This window comes from Scyliorhinus torazame, chromosome 24, assembly GCF_047496885.1.
Source record: "Scyliorhinus torazame isolate Kashiwa2021f chromosome 24, sScyTor2.1, whole genome shotgun sequence".
In the NCBI taxonomy this organism is placed as follows: Eukaryota; Metazoa; Chordata; class Chondrichthyes; order Carcharhiniformes; family Scyliorhinidae; genus Scyliorhinus; species Scyliorhinus torazame.
Window position 1 is genome coordinate 42,959,784 of NC_092730.1, and position 20,885 is coordinate 42,980,668.

The following is a 20,885-nucleotide window of genomic DNA, read 5'->3' on the forward strand; positions in this document are numbered from 1 at the left end:
AGGGGCTGAGTGACAGTGTAATAACAAACAAGCTGCAGGCAATGACTGCAAATTGAACCTCACATTGGGACAAACAGACAGCTACAAAGGTGATTGGTTGAGCCCGAGGGCGCAGGGCCATTTGCAGCCACACACACAGTCCCCCCAACACGGGCTCTCGAGGATGTTTTGCTCTCTATGCGATGACAGTGAAATGGGGAATTGATTCTCAACGCGGAATTGCTGGGGGATCTGCGCATGCCCGGCGTAACCGCTTGCCTGTCGTCATTCAGATATTTAGAGCGCATGCGCAGCCCCTCTCCCGCACACTCCATTTGGTCAGTGAGTGGAATCGCTTTGTTGAAACTGAGTGAAATGTCAATGTCAGGGCCCAGGTCAGCGAGGAAACAGCGTTCTCATTGCAGCAGCACATCCATCTGGGAGTGTGAGCAAAGAGGCTCAGAGATCATTACTGACTCGGGGGGTGTTCAGGGAAAATCGGGCGCTGTTTGCAAGAGGCGCAGCGGAGCACGATCTTGTTCCGGGACTTGGAGTGAGCGGGGGGAAGGGAGAGCTCTTTCTGGGCCTGGCTTATTTGTCTGATTCTGGGTTAGGATTTGGAGAGTATTTTCTTTATTTTACTGATTATCAGTTGAAAGAATAGATTGATCTATCATTGGCCTCATCTGACCCTAACTTACAAGAATTTTTTTTTCTTCTTCCTCGTTCAACAGATGAAAAGATGAGTTCCAAGATGATGATGATGATGATTCCTCAGCAACATGAATGTGCAGCCGTCTCCTTCTAACTGACTGTAAGTACAATATTAATGCAGCATTGCAGAGACACACACACAACATCAGCTCCACCGTCACAGAGCAGAAGCAGACAGACTCACATAGACCTCAAGTCCCAGATGAACATGTCCAATCCAACAGTCCTCATTATCCAATTGAAGAAATTCAAGTAAATCTGGACTTCTGGAGAAAATGTAAATATTATTTACAGATACACGAGAGGGCAGGTGGGATAATTTTCCACAATTCACCCCTACTCTCTCATGGAATGTTGGATCAACTTTTGACAACAGCGTTTCATCTGTAAAGTAATCAGTATAGTATTAATTAGGCTATAGATTCAGCAATCAATGTGCAAGTATCCATTGGCACTTTTTTTTAACTTTCTTAGTTTAAAATATATCAGAAGCAAAGCACTTGAATAAGGCATTAACAGAAAAATGATGCATTTACATTGTTCTCCAAAGGGACACTGATCAAATTGTCAGGCCATCCTTTCATCTCACAAGTTGTGAACCTTTGGTACAAGTAAAAGGTCGGATAGTACAGCTTATTGAAAAGTGTAGAAATAATCATAAACTTCTACCGAGATACCTCCCAAAACAAAATATAAAATTCCCATCCAAATATCTCACACAATCTCAGATATAATGGTACAGTGTCATTCTCATGAAACAGACATGGAAATAGATCATTTAACATATCAATGTTAGCACTAAAAGTAATAATGGAGGATGAATACTGAACAGAATGTTCACCCTTAACTCACAAAACAGATATTGACAAGTACAGAAAACACAGTAAAATCTTGCACATCAGAGAGGTGGACAGACTGAGATTACCTGTCCTCTCGTGTATCTGTAAATAATATTACAGATAGAGATTAAACCCAGAATCCCATAACAGAGACAGACAGCTACAAATGCAAGCACAGAGACAGAGTGTTAGTGAGTCAAATTAAGTTTCCCCCTAACACTTGACCTATAACAAAGACAGACAGCTACCGTGGAATACACACTCACACATTCAGACACCAACGACTGAGCAAGAAGCAGTAAAATATGCCATATATCATAAATAGACAGTGAGGGTAAAACACACACTCGCGTTTTCTCATGCACATGCTCACTCACAAGTAACTCAGCAGGAAGCACTATATATGCAGTGAATATCACAGGGAGTCTGAGGGTGAAACACACACACACCAATAACTGAGCATTAAGCAGTAAAATATGTCATATATCGCACACAGAAACAGAGAGGTTTATACACACTCACTCACACTCTGTCTCTCATACACTCACACACATCCATGCACTGTCTCTCCCACACACTCACAAATCAATAACTGAGCAGTAATCAAGAATATATTAATTGTATATCACAGAGACTGTGAGGTTAATACACACTCACTCACACTCTCTCTCTCACACACACATTCTCCCTCTCTCACACACACACACCAGTCACTGAGCAGTAATCAATTAAATATGCAATATATACCACAGAGATACAGTGAGGGTAAAACATGCACTCACTCTCTCACTCACACTCTCACTCAGTCACACAGCAGTAACTTTGCAGTAAGCTGTAAAATATGTGAGTGTGTGTGCTTTACCCTCACTGTCTCTCTATGATGTATAACACATTTTACAGCTTACTGCTCAGTTACTGCTGTGTGACTGAGTGAGTGTGAGTGAGAGAGTGAGTGCATGTTTTACCCTCGCTGTATCTCTGTGGTATATATTGCATATTTAATTGATTACTGCTCAGTGACTGGAGTGTGTGTGTGAGAGGGAGAGAGTGTGTGTGTGCTGTAAGCAGTAAAATATTTGTTATAAATCAGAGAGAATCAGTGAGGGTCTTTTTTTTTTTAATCATTGAATTTACAGTGCAGAAGGAGGCCATTCAGCCCATCGAGTCTGTACCGGCTCTTGGAAAGAGCATCCTACTTAATCCCACACCTCCACCCTATCCCCATAACCCAGTAACCCCACCCAACACTAAGGGAAATTTTGGACACTAAGGGCAATTTATCATGGCCAATCCACCTAACCTGCACATTTTTGGATTTTGGGAGGAAACCGGAGCACCCGGAGAAAACCCACGCACATACGGGGAGGATGTGCAGCCTCCGCACAGACAGTGACCCAAGCCGGAATCGAACCTGGGACCCTGGAGCTGTGAAGCAATTGTGCTATCCACAATGCTACCGTGCTGCCCTTTTTAAGAAACAGATAGATTTAGCACTCAGGACGAAGTGTATCAAAGGAGATGGGGGGGCGGGGGGGAGGGGGTAAAACACTCTCTCTCATAGAAACCCTACAGTGCAGAAGGAGGCCATTCAACCCATCGAGTCTGCATTGACCTTTTGAATGAGCAGGCTACCCGAAGACCAATCTCCCACCATCTCCTTGTAACCCTACCGAGGGACAGTTTAGCCTATTGAACCAACCTAACCTGCACATCTTTGGACTGTGGGAGGAAACTGGAGCACCCGGAGGAAACCCAAACTCCGCACAGACAGGCGCCTGAGGTCAGAATCAAACCCAGCCTCTGGTGCTGTGAGGCAGCAGTGCTAACCACTGTGCCACCCTGCTGCCCATCAGCAGCACATCCACTTTTCACCCTGTTGCTCTCACACACATTCACCATCCCTCACACACACTCACAGACTCACCCTCTCACACACACTCTCTCACACCAGGAATTGAGCCATAAGCAGTAAAATATGTGTAATACATCACAGAGACGGTGAGGATAAAACTTACACTCAATCTCTCTCACACACACACTGGCACTCACACACACCATTAACTGAGCAGTACGCTGTAAAATATGTGTCTATATCATAGAGAGACAGTGAGGATAAAAATCTCACCCACACTCCCTCCATCTCACACACACTATCTCACTCATGCTCTCCCACACACACACACATTAATTGAGCAGTAAGCTGTAAAATATTTGTTATATAATCACAGAAAAACACACACTCACACACTGTCACACACACGCTATCTCTCACACACAGATGCTCCCTCTCTCATACACACGCACAGACTCTCTTTCACACACACTCAGTCACTCTCACTCACACACATACCCGTGGTAAGCAGTTAAATATGTCTAACACATTAACACAACAATAAATGAGCAGTAAGATATGTTTTATTTCATAGAAACACTGAGCATAAAACTCACACTTTCACTCACACACTCTCACTCACCAGCAACAGTGGCACAATAATCATTAAATATCAACTCTGTCTCTCTCTCCTCTCTCTCACTCTCTCTCACACACACCCATTCACTCTCACACACCAGTAACTGAGCAGTAAGTATTAAAATATGTGATATATATATCATCGAGAGACATTAAGGATAAAACTCGCACACACTCTCTCTCACACGCCAGCAACTGAACAGTAAGAATAAACACACACACAGTCAATAATATACTCACACACTCTCGCTCACACACCCACACACCAGTAACTGAACAGTAAGCAGTAAAATATTCATTATATATTGCAGAGAGACATTGAGGTTAATATGACTCTATCTTCTAATAATCTTTATTGTCACAAGTAGGCTTCCATTAACACGGCAATGAAGTTCCTGTGAAAATCCCCTAGTCGCCACATTCTGGCACCTGTTTGGGTACACGGAGGGAGAATTCAGAATGTCCAAATTACCTAACAGCACATCTTTTGGGACTATCTATCCATGAGTGTGTGTAGTAACCTCACTGTCTCTCTGTGATATATAATGAATAGTCTTGTGCTTCCTGCTCAGTTACAGGTCTGTGTGTGTGAGAGATAGTGAGTGTTGAGAGTGAGAGTGTGTCTTTACCCTCACTGACTCTTTATGCTATATAACTCATATTTACTTCTCTCACACACATTCTGTCTTTCACACACTCATACGCTATCTCATTCACACACTCACACCAGTAACTGAGCGGAAAAATATGCATTATCTATCGCGGAGAGACAGTGCCGGTAAAACACACTCTCACTCTATTTCTCTTGCAAACACTAACTCTCCCACACACTCACGCTCTCTCTCTCTCACTCTTGCTGCTTCTTTCGCAGACTCTCTCTCACACACACACATACACACCAGTCACTGAGCAGTAAGCAGTTAAATATGCGTTTTATATCGCAGAGGGTCAGTGGGGGTAAAACACACATTCGCACATCAGTAACTGAGCAGTAAAATATGTGTTTTTTATCACCGAGACAATGAAGGTAAAACACACACACACTCACACAGACTATTTCTCCCACTCAGACACTCCCAAACACACAGTGACACATTCTCTCACACACACTCTCATATTCACATACTCTCATACTCACACACTCTCATATTCACACACTCTCACAACAGTAACTGAGCAGGGAGCAGTAAAATATGCATCATATATCACAGAGACAGTGATGGTCAAACACATTCTCACCACACACCCCAGTAACTGAGCAGCAACAGCAAAATATGTGTTATATATCAAAGAGAGACAATGAGGGTTAAATACACATAGGCTCACTCGCTCGCTCACCCGCTCTCTCTCACGCACACCCGCTCTCTCTCACGCACACCCGCTCTCTCTCACGCACACCCGCTCTCTCTCGCGCACACCCGCTCTCTCTCACGCACACCCGCTCTCTCTCACGCACACCCGCTCTCTCTCACGCACACCCGCTCTCTCTTACGCACACCCCCTCTCTCTCACGCACACCCGCTCTCTCTCTCGCACACCCGCTCTCTCTCACGCACACCCACTCTCTCTCACGCACACCCACTCTCTCTCACGCACAACCACTCTCTCTCACGCACAACCACTCTCTCTCACGCACAACCACTCTCTCTCTCACACACCCGCTCTCTCTCTCACGCACACCCGCTCTCTCTCACGCACACCCGCTCTCTCTCTCACACACCCGCTCTCTCTCTCACGCACACCCGCTCTCTCTCTCGCACACCCGCTCTCCTCATGCACACCCGCTCTCCTCATGCACACCCGCTCTCTCTCTCATGCACACCCGCTCTCTCTCATGCACACCCAGTCTGAAACATATCAATGACTGAGCAGCAGACACTAATATATGCATTATATACCACAGAGACAGTGAGGAGAAAACTGATACCCACACACACACTTCTGCTCACACTCTCTCGCTCACACACACACCGGTAACAGAATATTACAATGTGTTAGACATGACTGAGAGATCTCACACACTCTCTCACTCACACACACTCTCACACACACCAGTAAGTATCATATATCACCGAGAAACAATGAGGGCAAATCACAACTTCACACTCTCATACAGACACTATCTCACACACACACCAGTCACTGAGCAGTAAGCAGTTAAATATGCATTGTATGTCTCAGGGGGACAGTGAGGGTAAAACACACTCTCGCCACTCTCACATACTCACACACTCCAGCAACTGATCAGTGAGCAGCAAAGTATGTTGTATATGATAGACAGACAGTGAGGATAAAACACACACTCGCACACTCTCCAACACCTGTTACTGAGCAGTAAAATATGTTATATATCACAGAGATGATGTGGAGATGCCACCGTTGGACTAGGGTGAGCACAGTAAGAAGTCTTACAACACCAGGTTAAAGTCCAAAAGGTTTGTTTCGAAGCACCACCTGTGGGACTTGAACCTGGTGTTGTTAGAACATAGAACAGTACAGCACAGAACAGGCCCTTCGGCCCTCGATGTTGTGCCGGGCTTTGTCCGAAACCAAGATCAAGCTATCCCACTGCCTGTCATTCTGGTGTGCTCCATGTGCCTATCCAATAACCGCTTGAAAGTTCCTAAATGTCTGACTCCACTATCACAGCACGCAGTCCATTCCACACTCTAACCACTCTCTGAGTAAAGAACCTACCTCGGATATCCCTCCCATATCTCCCACCCCAAACCTTATAGTTATGCCCCCTTGTAACAGCTACATCCACCCGCGGAAATAGTCTCTGAACGTCCGCTCTATCTATCCCCCCTCATCATCTTTCAACCTCGATTAAGTCGCCTCTCATCCTCCTTCGCTCCTATGAGAAAAGCTCTAGATCCATCAACCTTTCCTCATAAACCTACCCTCCAATCCAGGCAGTATCCTGGTAAACCTCCTCTGCACCCTTTCCAATGCTTCCACATCCTTCCTATAATGAGGTGACAAGAACTGCACACAATACTCTAAATGTGGTCTCATCAGGGTCCTGTACAGTTGCAGCATAACCCAACGGCTCTTAAACTCAAGCCCCCTGTTAATAAAAACTAACACACTATAGGTCTTTTTCACGGCTCTGTCCACTTGAGTGGCAACCTTCAGAGATCTGTGGACATGAACCCCAAGACCTCTCTGTTCCTTCACATTCCTCAGAACCCTGCCGTTGACCCTGTAATCCGCATTCATATTTGTCCGACCAAAATGAATCACCTCGCACTTAGCAGGGGTTAAACTCCATCTGCCATTTTTCGGCCGAGCTCTGCATCATATCAATGTCTCTTTGCAGCCTACAACAGCCCTCCACCTCATCCACTGCTCCACCAATCTTGGTGTCATCAGCAAATTTACTGACCCACCCTTCAGCCCCCTCCTCCAAGTCATTTATTAAAATCACAAATAGCATAGCCCCTCTCTTCGGTGAATACTGAAGAAAAGTATTCATTCAACGCCTCTCCTATCCTGATGCCACACAGAAATTTCCACTACTGTCCTTGACCGGCCCTAACCTCACCCTGGTCTTTCTTTTATTTCTCACAGAAGAGTAGAAAGCCATGGGGTTTTCCTTGATCCGACCCGCCAAGGACTTCTCATGCCCCCTCCTAGCTCTCCTAAGCCCTTTTTTAAGCTAGTTCCTTGCTACCTTCTAACCCTCAAGCAACCCTACTGAACCTTGTTTTCTCATCCTTACATACACTTCCTTTTTCCTCTTGACAAGACATTCAACCTCTTTTGTGAACCATGGTCCCCTCACACGGGCATTTGCTCCCTGCCAGACAGGGACATACCTATCAAGGACACGCAGTATTTGTTCCTTGACCAAGCTCCACTTTTCATTTGTGCTTTTCCCTGACAGTTTCTGTTCCCATCTTATGCTTCCTAATTCTTGCCTAATCACATCATCATGAACCCTCCCACAATTATTTTATTTTATTTTAAAACATTTTTATTGAAGGTTTTCATAAAATATCAATAACAAAATGAAAAAGAAACCCACCAGGGTTAAGTACAAAACACAGTCCAGAAAAACAACCCTCCATATCCCCCTCCCCCCCCCCTGTACATGGATAATATTACATATATAATCAGGTATGTTCCAGAAACATATATACAGACAGATTCAAAGATGCCAGACAATCTTTACAGATCCAGAGATGGGGTAAGCCCAGGTTAAAGGGGTTTGAATTGTGTCACAATTCACTTGACACAATTAACACCTCTTTAACCTGGGGTTACCCCATCTCTCGATCTGTAAAGATTTAATGAAATGAAAAAAAATGAAATGAAAATCGCTTATTGCCGCAAGTAGGCTTCAATGAAGTTATTGTGAAAAACCCCCAGTCGCCACATTCCGGCGCCTGTTCGGGGAGGCTGGTACGGGATCATCTGCTAATGCTCACATTCCAAGCATTGTCTGGCATCTTTGAATTTGTCTATATATATGTTTCTGGAACATACCTCTACATTCACCTGAGGAAGGTGCAGCGCTCCGAAAGCTAGTGACATCGAAACAAACCTGTTGGACTTTAACCTGGTGTTGTAAATCCCTCTGTGGTGAAGGGTCCCTCTCACCGACAGCCAGGTCACTTTCCCCGGTGGATCTTTACACACTGACAAACTGGGACTAGAGACATTCTTTCTGAAATGTATTTCCTGTTTGTAGTAAGCTGGTTTCTGATTGGTGGAAAATCCTAAATCCGATTGGACTGTTGTTATATCCAATCAAATGAACAGAACATAACTGGCTGTCCTCATTCTCACAATGTCCAATCACAATCATTCCTTTCCCCATTCCTCATTAGCATAGATGTGAGGCTCTGTCTATTTAATCAGCGCTCGGAAGGGGTTTGCTTTATTTCTGGGTGAAATTGAAGATGGCTGACGAGAAGAAACCAACATCGAAACCAGCTTCCAAGAAGGGAGCCAAGAAAGTCATTAAGAAACCTGCAGTAAAGGGCGGCAAGAAGCGGCGAAGGTCGAGGAAGGAGAGTTACTCCATCTACATCTACAAAGTGATGAAGCAGGTTCACCCCGACACCGGCATCTCCTCCAAGGCCATGAGCATCATGAATTCGTTCGTCAACGATATTTTCGAGCGCATCGCGGGTGAGGCTTCCCGCCTGGCCCATTACAACAAGCGCAGCACCATTAGCTCCCGGGAGATCCAGACCGCCGTGCGCCTGCTGCTGCCCGGGGAACTGGCCAAGCACGCCGTGTCGGAAGGGACAAAGGCGGTGACCAAGTACACCAGCTCCAAGTAAAACTCCACAATGGACTGAAAACCACCCCAAACACAACGGCTCTTTTAAGAGCCACCCACAATCTCTGTGAAAAAGCTGCACCATCTTTTCCCGCATTGACTGGATGAGAAATCTCTTTGTGGAGGAGAGAGATTTGTCCCGTTCCAGAATGTGGCTTCATACCCGCCCGTCACAGACACTTTCACACAGAAGAGAATCAAACTGAATTGAGAGCCGATTTTAAACGCAGTCTGGCATTTGTGACGGACAATGAGGAGAAACACAATTTCAGGAGGGAATTATTTCAATTTAATGATAACTATATTCAGAGTTTAACAACTGGTGCGTTCAACTCATAAGGAAATTACTATTTTTTCTCTCGGGTGATGTGTTTCCCGCTCTCGGGACACAGTAAAGGCGGGAATGAAGAGGTTATTTTCGCGCTGATCTGTTTATTCCGCAGTTTTCCCAGGGACGGAATCATCGAGATTTGAGCACACACAGGACCTGAGTCCAATGTAACGCTTTAAGATCTGCCTCTCCCCGGCCCTCCCTATTCTCCGGACACAAACCTGCCTGTTCCACCGGCTGGATAGAGTCGGGGATTCTCTCCACACTTCCCAGTGTAACATTCCCGGCCGCTTTCAGGAGAGGCTCAGAAATCAGCCCTTTCCCTCTGTCCCTGTGAAGCCTGTGTGAAGGAGTTGGTTGGTAATCTCTGTTTCTGCTTTTGCAGTGAGCTGAGATTTGCTCCGTTTTAAATTGCTGAACGGGGTCTTATTACCGCCGGTTACAGATAAGAGATTGACAAATTAAAACTGTTCCGAAAATAGCGCCCGGATTCTGGGATGGAAAAATCAATAAACAGATCACCAAGTGTGAGATTCAAATAGTTTCCTGAACATTGAGCCGTTCCGTTATTTGGGATTTTCCTGCACTGAAATTGGCGGGAGTTTCGAATTTGAAAATGTCAGCCAATCAAAACCTCCACATTCTTCTCCCTGGCCTGTGATTGGTTAATTGTTGACTGTACTTGAGTTTTAAAATATAATTTGTTTCCACAGACAAAAACCAGAATATTCTGAAGATGAATAAATGTGATGTTTCCTCCACACAAGTTACAGGGAAGAGTGTCGCCAGCTCCTTCCCACACACAATCCGTACATTGTCACTGACAGAGCAAAGAGACACAGACAGATCATCAGTTCCACAGTCTCAGGCAGCAGAAACAGTTCCAGAGACACATTTTCAACCCATCAATCAAACAGCAGGAGAGACAGACGCTGTGTCCATGTCACCCTAACTCAGTTCCACTGACAGGAGGCCCCATAAATCCCAGTGCAAATTCTCACCCATTCTCATCATCACTGTATCAATGGAGCAGCTTAGTGAAATAATCAACATCAGAGAAAACTGACACATGGATTCCGGTTTAGAATTACACAATTAACCGTAATAATGTACTCTGAGAATAGAGTGAAATACCAGCCACACCACTCACATCAGGGGTGGCTGTACTAATCCTCAGACTGTGTCCTCACAAATACATTAGCTGCAAACACAAATATCAGGTCCATTCTCAGATTGAGATATGCTGAAAGCGACAAAGATACAAACTCTGATTCTCGTTTAAAACTCACCTAATTTATGAAAATAAAAGATGCAATATAATTTCGCTGACTATGAACTGAGCTGTAACTTGCAAACTATTGCAAAATCCTCACTCACTCTGTTCCGGATGGAAGATACTGCAGCAATTCCAGACTGTGGTCCATTTTACATTCATGTCAAAATTCTGACTCAGAATCAGACTGAGTCTCACAGATCAAATCAATGTGTACAGCCTGAGTTAAACTTCCAGAGCAATCCAGTATCAGGTTGAAGGTTACATTATCTTTCACAATTGTGTTCTGATATTAAATGCTGGTCCAAAACTATCACACATTGTTTGCTTCAAACCTCCCACAGCAATGGTTTATTTCTGTGCTGGAAATTTACGTGGAATGAATGCAAACTTATAAACTGTCCCAGAGATTGAAAGGTCACATCCTGAACCGCATCCTCCCACTGAGTCACAGAGCCTGACAGGTACAGGATAATCCTCAAACACATGTTCAGACTAAGATCCATCATGACACTGAGTCCTGGAGCATGACAGATTCAGGATTATTCTCAAACGGTTGTTCAGAGTAAGATGCTGAAAGACACTGTACTCACTCATAAATAGCAATCACAAAAAGCAATCAGACTCAACAATTGTACCTCTGAGAGATTTAGAAATGGTTAAAAGACTCTCAGAGAGGAAACAATAATGACATACAATCACACGTATACACACAGTGTACAGGCCCACACACATTATACACAGAGTTGCACACACACAGATACACAAACATACACACACAGGTATATACACGTGTACACACACAGTACACAGAGTCACACGCATTATACACACACAGTTGTACACACCCGCAAACACAGGTATACAGACACAGGCACATAAACATTCACACATATTCTCAGATACACACACATATATAGAAACACGCATGTACAGACAGAGATATACACAGAGACAGATACATTACATCAGAGAAATAAAATTAATCCAGCTACAGTGAAGTAACAGAGATATAGTTCTAATACAGGATGGTGAGTGGCTGGAGTAGAGCCTCCAGGTCGCGGTGTTGCTATGTGTTGGCCGCCCTTGTAGTATATATAAATGATTTGGAGGAACATGTAACTGGTCTGATTAGTAAGTTTGCAGACGACACAAAGGTTGGTGGAATTGCGGATAGCGATGAGGACTGTCAGAGGATACAGCAGGATTTAGATTGTTTGGAGACTTGGGCGGAGTGATAGCAGATGGAGTTTAATCCGGACAAATGTGAGGTAATGCATTTTGGAAGGTCTAATGCAGGTAGGGAATATACAGTGAATGGTAGAACCCTCAAGTGTATTGAAAGTCAAAGAGATCTAGGAGTACAGGTCCACAGGTCATTGAAAGGGGCACCACAGATGGAGAAGGTAGTCAAGAAGGCATACGGCATGTTTGCCTTCATTGGCCGGGGCTTTGAGTATAAGAATTGGCAAGTCATGTTGCAGCTGTATAGAACCTTAGTTCGGCCACACTTGGAGTATAATGTTCAATTCTGGTCGCCACACTACCAGAAGGATGTGGAGGCTTTAGAGAGGGTGCAGAAGAGATTTACCAGAATGTTGCCTGGTATGGAGGGCATTAGCTATGAGGAGCGGTTGAATAAACTCGGTTTGTTCTCACTGGAACGAAGGAGGTTGAGGGGAGACCTGATAGAGGTCTACAAAATTATGAGGGGCATAGACAGAGTGGATAGTCAGAGGCTTTTCCCCAGGGTCGAGGGGTCAATTACTAGGGGGCATAGGTTTATGGTGAGAGGGGCAAGGTTTAGAGTAGATGTCCGAGGCAAGTGTTTTACGCAGAGGGTAGTGGGTGCCTGGAACTCGCTACCAGGGGTGGTGGTGGAAGCAGGGATGATAGTGATATTTAAGGGCATCTTGACAAATACATGAATAGGATGGGAATAGAGGGATCCGGACAGTGTAGAAGATTGTAGTTTAGTCGGGCAGCATGGTCGGCACGGGCTTGGAGGGCCGAAGGGCCTGTTCCTGTGCTGTACATTTCTTTGTTCTTTGTTCACTCTAGATGGTGGTGGATGTGGGTTTGGAAGGTGTTGCCAAAGGAGCCTTGGTGACTTCTTGCAGTGAATCCTGTAGCTGGTATACACGCTGCCACTCTGCATCAGTGCTGGAGCGAGTGAGTGTTTATGGATGGGGTGCCGATCAAGCAGGATGCCTTGTCCTAGATTGTGTCAAACCTATTCAGTGTTGTTGAAATTGCAACTATTAAAGGAAATGGAAATTATTCCAATACATTCCTGATTTATGCTGTGTCGACAGGGTTTGGGGAGTCAGGGAGTGAGTGCCTCGCCACAGGAGTCCGAGTCTTTGGCTTGCCTTCTAGCCACAGTATTTATATGAACAGTTCAGTTTCTGCCCAATGACAATCAGTCAGATGTTGGCAGTGGGGTTTCAGTGATGGGAATTCCGGTGAATGTCAAGGGGCGATGGTTAGATTTTCACTTATTAGAGATGGTCTTTGCTTGGAACGTTTCAGCCCAAGCCTGGACATTGTCCAGGATTGCTGCCTTTGGACATGGACTGTTTCATTCACAGAGGAGTTGTGAATGGTGCTGAACATTCTGCAATCATGGAAAGCCTGTGTGTGTTTGCAGCATTTACAGCGTGTGTCCCTGTGTGAGTAAATGCCATTTCAGACATTGGTTGCACAAATTAAGTGTTTGCTGGAACCCCCTTCCAGCCGAGTAAAAACCCGTTTCCTGGAAAGAAATGTCAGATATACTTGTGGCGAGAAGCTAAATGTTTCTTTTTACTGTAACGGAAAGTATAAATAAAACAACTAGCAGAGAATGGTTTCGATCCATCGACCTCTGGGTTATGGGCCCAGCACGCTTCCGCTGCGCCACTCTGTTCTAATGGTTTTTATTGCGTTGAAGCGACACAATTCCTCACTTCGGCAGTGTTGTTCATCAGGACCACTTGTGCTCGACAGCGCACCCTGGCGGCACAATTCCACTGTGTAACTCACCAACAATTGAACACACACACACACGCAGCAGCTGGACACTGTCACCTTACACAAGATAACACACAAGCTTCGACTGACTGATCATATATAGAAAGTGTTCCCATTAAGTTCCAGTGTTCTCTGTCTTCAGGTGACGCCCCGGAGGACTGGAGAATAGCCAATCTTGTTCCTTTGTTTAAGAATGGGAGCAAGGATAATGCAGGTACCTACGCGCCGGTGAGCCTTACGTCAGTGGTCGGGAAATTACTGGAGAGAATTCTTCGAGACAGGATCTACTCCCATTTGGAAGCAAATGGGCGTATTAGAGAGAGGCAGCACGGTTTTGTGAAGGGGAGGTCATGTCGCAGTAACTTGATAGAGTTTTTGGAAGATGATTGATGCAGGGAGGGCAGTGGATGTTGTCTATATGGACTTCAGTAAAGCATTTGACAAGGTCCCTCATGGCAGACTGGTACAAAAGGTGAAGTCACATGGGATCAGGGGTGAGCTGGCAAGATGGATACAGACCTGGCTAGGTCATAGAAGGCAGAGAGTAGCAATGGAAGGATGCTTTTCTAATTGGAGCGCTGTGACTAGTGGTGTTCCGCAGGGTTCGGTGCTGGGACCTTTGCTGTTCGTCGCATATATAAATGATTTGGAGGAAAATGTAACGGGTCTGATTAGTAAGTTTGCAGACGACAAAAAGGTTGGTGGAATTGCGGATAGCGATGAGGACTGTCAGAGGATACAGCAGGATTTAGATTGTTTGGAGACTTGGGTGGAGAGATGGCAGATGGAGTTTAATCCACAGGTCATTGAAAGGGGCAACACAGGTGGAGAAGGTAGTCAAGAAGGCATACGGCATGCTTGCCTTCATTTGCCGGGGCATTGACTATAAGAATTGGCAAGTCATGTTGCAGCTGTAAAGGACCTTAGTTAGGCCACACTTGGAGTATAGTGTTCAATTCTGGTCGCCACACTACCAGAAGGATGCGGAGGCTTTAGAGAGGGTGCAGAAGAAGAAATTTGCCAGGATGTTGCCTGGTATGGAGGGCATTAGCTATGAGGAGCAGTTAAATAAATTTGGTTTGTTCTCACTGGAACGACGGAGGTTGAGGGGTGACCTGAAAGAGGTGTACAAAATTATGAGTGGCATAGACAGAGTGGATAGTCAGAGGCTTTTTCCTAGGGTAGAGGGGTCAATTACTGGGGGGCATAGGTTTAAGGTGTGAGGGGCAAGGTTTACAGGAGATGTACGAGGCAGGTTTTTTACACAGAGGGTAGTGGGTGCCTGGAACTCGCTGCCAGATGAGGTGGTGGAAGCAGGGGCGATAGTGACATTTAAGGGCATCTTGACAAATACATGAATAGGATGGGAATATAGGAATACGGACCCAGGAAGACTAGAAGATTTTAGCTCAGATGGACAGCATGGTCGGCACAGGCTTGGAGGGCCGAAGGGCCTGTGCCTCTGCTGTACTTTTCTTTGTCTTTGTTCTTTGTTCTAAAATCTCCCCTCTTTCCTCTTGTGTAACTGTGTTCTCTGCATCTTCACTCTGTTATTGAAAGGTCTTCCCTGATGTTAATTAAACTGCTTTCCGATATTTAAGTATATTCTCTCCCGCTGAACTGTGATTTCTACTGTGGAACCGAGATCTCTACTGTGTAACTGCTCTCTGCTGTGGAATATGATCTCTGCTGTGAACTGTGCTCTGCTGGGGAACGGCGACCTCTCCTGTGGAAATGTGCTCTCTGCTGTGTTACTGTGTTCTCTGCTGTGAAACTGTGCTCTCTGCTGTGTTACTGTGTTCTCTGCTGTGGGACTGTGTTCTCTGCCGTGAACTGTGCGCTCTGCTGAGAAACTGCGATCTCTCCAGTGGAAATGTACTCTCTGCTGTGAAACTGTGCTCTCTGCTGTGGAAACGTGGACCAGATGTGATGCAGCTGAGGATGCTGAGTGATGTAACGTGGACATGGTGAAGTTACTGTCCAGAAACTTCCGAATTCTATTTTTGTTTTTAATGGACCGCTACAATCCACGTGTTTATTCTAGGACACAACAATGAATAAAAATGAATCAGTGCTGAGCAGATTCTAACATCCCACACCTCCAGTTTGTTCTTATTGAGAACCCCGTCCTCGATGGAAGCTGTTGCTCTCCGAATCAGACCACCGCCTCCTGGGAATACAGCAGCGATACCTCCAAGATCTGATCTGTAACAGAATCACAGAATAATACAGTGTCCCCTTGTGACTGAGGGGAACAGGTGCTCCCTATCCGCCCTGTCTATATCTAACATAATCTTGTACACCTCGATGAGATCACCCCTCAATCATCTCTGATCCCGCGAGAGAGAGAAAACAAGCCTATCCACCTCTCTTCATATCCTAAATGCTCCATCCCAAGCAACATCCTGCTGAATCACCTCTGCACCCCATCCAGTGCAGTCACATATTTCCTAGAATGTGGTGACCAGAATTGCACACGGTACTCCAGCTGTGACCTCCCCAACATTCTATACAACTCCACCATGACCTCTCTGCTTTTGTAATCCATGCCCCGAATGATAAAGACAAATATCTCAAATGTCTTTTCCACCACCCTATTAACCTGCCCTTCTGCCTTCAGAGATCTCTGGACAAACACTCCAAGGTCCGTTTGTTCCTCAGGACTTCCCAGTGTCAGGCCATTCACATTAATCCAATAATAATAATATAATATTCTTTATTGTCACAAATAGGCTTATATTAACACTACAATGAAGTTACTGTGAAAACCCCCCTACCAAATGGATCACATCTAATTTTTCAGCGTTAAATTCCATCAGCCATTTTTCTGCCCATTTGACCATCCCGTCTGTATCTTCCTGTAACTCAAGACACTCAACCGCACTCTGAGCTTGAAGCTCAGTGAAAGGATTTCACCCTCCTCTCGGAATCTGATCACCACCTCAATCCCAACATTCAGCTTGGGTGGGCAGACAAGACAACGTCCTTCCCGCAGGCCCCCCAGCACAGACTGGATAATATCCCAAACTCGTATCCTGCTATTGTCACATTGCTCCACCATCTTGTTCTCTTCACAAAACGCCAGGAATCTCAGACCAATTCTTCAGACCTTTGATTCTCTCTTCAAACAACACATTGTCCCTGATTAAGTCCATCCTGGGAAGAGGGGCTCCCTATTCCGAGTTCCTCTGCGTACATCCGGTTGCTGTTGATGGACCAAAAGAGGTCTCATGCCTGAAAGAAAGCCTCTCTCACAGCCCTGTGAGCATGTCTCCATTAGATGGTGCAGTCGACACCTGCAGAGTAGATAACAATGGAGAGAAGTGTGAGCAATTTCAGCGTCACAATTCTGTGGAAATAGAGCATTCAAAATATAATATTACTGAAAATACTGAACTGATCCTCTGGGAGTAGGACTCAAGTCAAAGGGGAAAATCCAGCGGATTTCTAGTGGAAAGATTTAACAACTGGATGATGGCAGCTGAAATCAGTCCTTGCGTTACAATCTCTGTAGATATTCTACTGAATTTAACCCTGCAAAAGGCATATTTTCCGACTAGAAATCCAACACATTTCCCCCTGTTGTGGAGGAAGTTCTCAATCGCACAGGTGGTCAAACGGAATAAGGCTGGGCTGGGATTTGAGTCCAGATTTTTCTTCAGTGAACAGACACTTTACCGGACGAAGCTACAGAGTCTGAGGATGTTCAGCTAATCACAAGGGAATGCTGGAAATACTGTACGGATCTGTAGTATCTGTGAAAAGAGAAATAGTTACCATTTCAGATCCTGACATTTCATTGGAACGACCTGTTCCTCTCTCCACAGACGCTGCCGGATCAACTGAATATTTCCAGCATTTGCTGTCTTTGTTTCGGGTTTGCAGCATCCGCAGTATTTTGGTTTTGGGTCAAAGGTCAATAAGTTGCCTTTCCTGCCCTGAGGGTTATTGCAGGTCTCTCTGGCTGTGATTGTCGCTGATTCGGCCAAACATTTACAATCTCTCATTAATTGACCGCGAGAATGGGCGGTGAGGGGATTCTGGAATCGCTGCAAGTCCATATGGTGTATGTACACACACAGTGCTGTTAGGGAGGGGTTCCAGGTTTGGATGGTGCCTCGCGGAGGAAAAGTCAATTTCTGGAGTGGGATTCGAGCCCTGACCTCCAGAGGAGACTGCGACCTGCGCTCGGCCATCCTGACGTATTCGAAAGGTTAGGTGCGTTTGGGCCGAAATCGGGTGCTCTTTCCGAGGGTCGGTGCCGACTCGATGGGCCGAATGGCCTCCTTCTGCACTGGAGGCATTCTATGATTACTGAAATAGGGTGAAAATGGCAGCATCAGGACACAAGGACAAGTTAAGGTCTCAGGCGAGAGTAAGTGTCCTGTGTAATGACACATAGAATGTACATTTATTGTGGACTGGTGCCATCTCCTGGCTGAACGGGAGCCGTGCGACACGGACACTTTCATTCAGGAGCATTTTAAATTGGAGTGAAATAACTTACGCAAAGTAAGTACTTGTTCCGAAACAGTAAATCAAACTGATCTAAAGAACCAAAAGGATGCGTTCTAATCAGTGAGCGATGGTGGTATAGTGGTGAGCATAGCTGCCTTCCAAGCAGTTGACCCGGGTTCGGTTCCCGGCCATCGCAATAATAAATTCGCAATTTTTGCACCTCGTTGTGAGTTTCAAACTGAGGAAGAGAAAGTTTCTCACTCAGAATTTAGTGGCAAGTACAGCGAGGAGTGAAATAATATGGACAGTGTTCGACTATTCACTGCCCAAGCCCTCCGACAAAAGCTAAAAATCACAGCGTTTTCACTCAAGCCTCATGAAGTGGACCAAACAGAGACACAACAGACACGTTACAGACGAGGATGGGATTTGAAGCCACGTGTACAGAGCACAATGGATTATTGTGCATCACCTTAACCACGTGATACAGCTGCTTTACTTCAGGGCCCTTTAGTATCCCTCAATCTAACCTCCTTGGGTTTCTTTCGCACGGTTGGGTGTAAATAAAACATAAATCTATGAGGAGAAACGCTCAGTTCTTGCGCTTGGGCTTGTGGCGCGACGGTAGCGCGTCTGACTCCAGATCAGAAGGTTGCGTGTTCAAATCACGTCAGGCTCAGCAAGTTTTTCTGCCGCTGGTTCCAGGAATTTCTCTCTGTGGGAATGTTCCCGAAATGACTCCGTTCAAAGCCACAATTTGTCCGAATATTTCAGATTTACCCGCTCAGTTTATATTTTTGAGCAGTTTCATCAAACATTCGGATAGCTCAGTCGGTAGAGCATGGGGCTCTACCTCCCAGGGTCGAGGGTTCGAGCCGCACGTTGGCCGCTTCCATATTATTATCTGAGAATATTGAACCAACTGTGCTAACCATTGTGCTACCGTGCTGCCCAAACAGTTGGTTCAATCTCACTGCTCGTGGGTGACTAGAACTACTGGGCAGTTAAAAACAAGGATGTCGCTCTTTTTCGGATGGAGATGAGGAAATTTCTCCCTCTCAGAGAGTTGTGCGACTTTGGAACTCTGCCTCAGAAGGCCGCGGAAGCGGGACATTGATTATGTTTAAGGCGGAGATGGGGAAATTCTTGTTCAGCAAATAAATCAAAGGTTTATCGGGGTTGCATACAACCATTGCATTCAGCCAGCTACCTGGGTGCACAAGCGTGCGGTTTTTTATTTGATATATCAGTTCCACACCATGGTGAAACGGTGTTAAAATGTCGTTTTCATTTCTTCACGTGTTCTTCACTGATATATTCGCTGCAATAACTTCTCTGGGCACAAAGCACGGTAGCACAAGTGGCTAGCACGGTGGCTTCACAGCGCCAGGGTACCAGGTTCGATTCACTGCCTGTGCGGAGTCTGCACGTTCTGCCCGTGTCTGCGTGGGTTTCCTCCGGGTGCTCCGGATTCCTCCCACAGTGCAAAGACGTGCATTAGGTGGATTGGATGAATTGCCCTTAGTGCCCATACGGGACCAGTCTTTATAAATAGAAGCGTCATCCCGGCCCTGGGTTACTGTCCGTCTGGAGTTTGCTCATTCTTCCCATGTGTGCGTGGGTTTCACCCCCACAACCCAAAGATGTGCAAGGTATGTGGATTGGCACGCTAAATTGGCCCTTAATTGGAAAAAAAATAATTGGGTACTCTAAATTTATACAGAACTAAATAAATAAATAGAACCGCCGAGCACAAAGGCAAGGCCGCTATGGGGATTCTTCATAAAATGCTGCAACAGAAATAGACAATGTTGGATAACTCGGCTGGTCTGGCAGCATCTGTGGAGAGAGAAACAGAGTTACAGTTTCCAGTCCAGTCTGACCATGCTTCCCATTCTCTGTTCCCGCTCCACAGATGCTGCCAGGTCTGCTGAGATTTTCCAGCCCTGGGCGACTGACATGGGCACGGAGGGCGGAATGGCCGCACCCCATGCTGGAACCATTCTATGATTCTATAATTCTCAGCTGTCCTCGTAATTGAAACATTCTATGTCTGTATCATTCTGGTGAAGCTCCATTGCCGCCGCTACATTAAAGTTCTGAATACATTTTTGGACTCCCCTCATTCCCTCCTCCAGCAGATTTTTGCCGGGTGAATATCCTGATTCCCTAAACTCCTCATTCTCTCGAAAAATGAAATGTCGCTTGGCTTTGACACTACCCAATAGACAGAGTGGTTCCGACCTCACTACCCGATCAATGCATCTCAATCGGAACAAGACTGAATTTTCAATTCTCGCTCTTCCAACACAACTCGGTGCAATCCGGCCTCACAACTTGGACTGGATTGTCACATCAGTGATTGCAGATACTTTGGAAAAATGAGTCCCACTGGGAGAAAGCAGGATGGAAAATCGACAATGATGTGTTTCGAACCCACGCACGGAGCGCTCAATGGAATAGCAATCCGGCCCCTTAACCACTCGGCCACCTCATCCCGTAAACGCGTTGGCCAA

At 45.6% G+C, this 20,885-nt stretch overlaps 1 protein-coding gene, 1 long non-coding RNA gene and 2 other non-coding genes across 4 annotated transcripts; all 4 read left to right on the forward strand.

Annotated features, from left to right (window-relative positions):
- Positions 1–744: 744 nt before the first annotated feature.
- On the forward strand, positions 745–16,009 carry LOC140400131 (uncharacterized). Its single transcript, XR_011938059.1, has 2 exons — positions 745–793; positions 15,472–16,009. It is a non-coding gene; the product is annotated as an uncharacterized lncRNA (long non-coding RNA).
- LOC140400130 (histone H2B-like) lies at positions 8,769–10,167 on the forward strand. The gene has a single exon (XM_072489604.1). The coding sequence runs from the start codon at positions 8,910–8,912 to the stop codon at positions 9,294–9,296; it is 387 nt and encodes a 128-aa protein (XP_072345705.1). The 5' UTR covers positions 8,769–8,909; the 3' UTR covers positions 9,297–10,167.
- A 2,484-nt stretch (positions 16,010–18,493) lies between the features above and the next one.
- Positions 18,494–18,565, forward strand: trnag-ucc (transfer RNA glycine (anticodon UCC)). The gene has a single exon. It is a non-coding gene; the product is annotated as a tRNA-Gly (tRNA).
- Positions 18,566–18,976: 411 nt separating this feature from the next.
- trnaw-cca (transfer RNA tryptophan (anticodon CCA)) lies at positions 18,977–19,048 on the forward strand. The gene has a single exon. It is a non-coding gene; the product is annotated as a tRNA-Trp (tRNA).
- Positions 19,049–20,885: the final 1,837 nt, after the last annotated feature.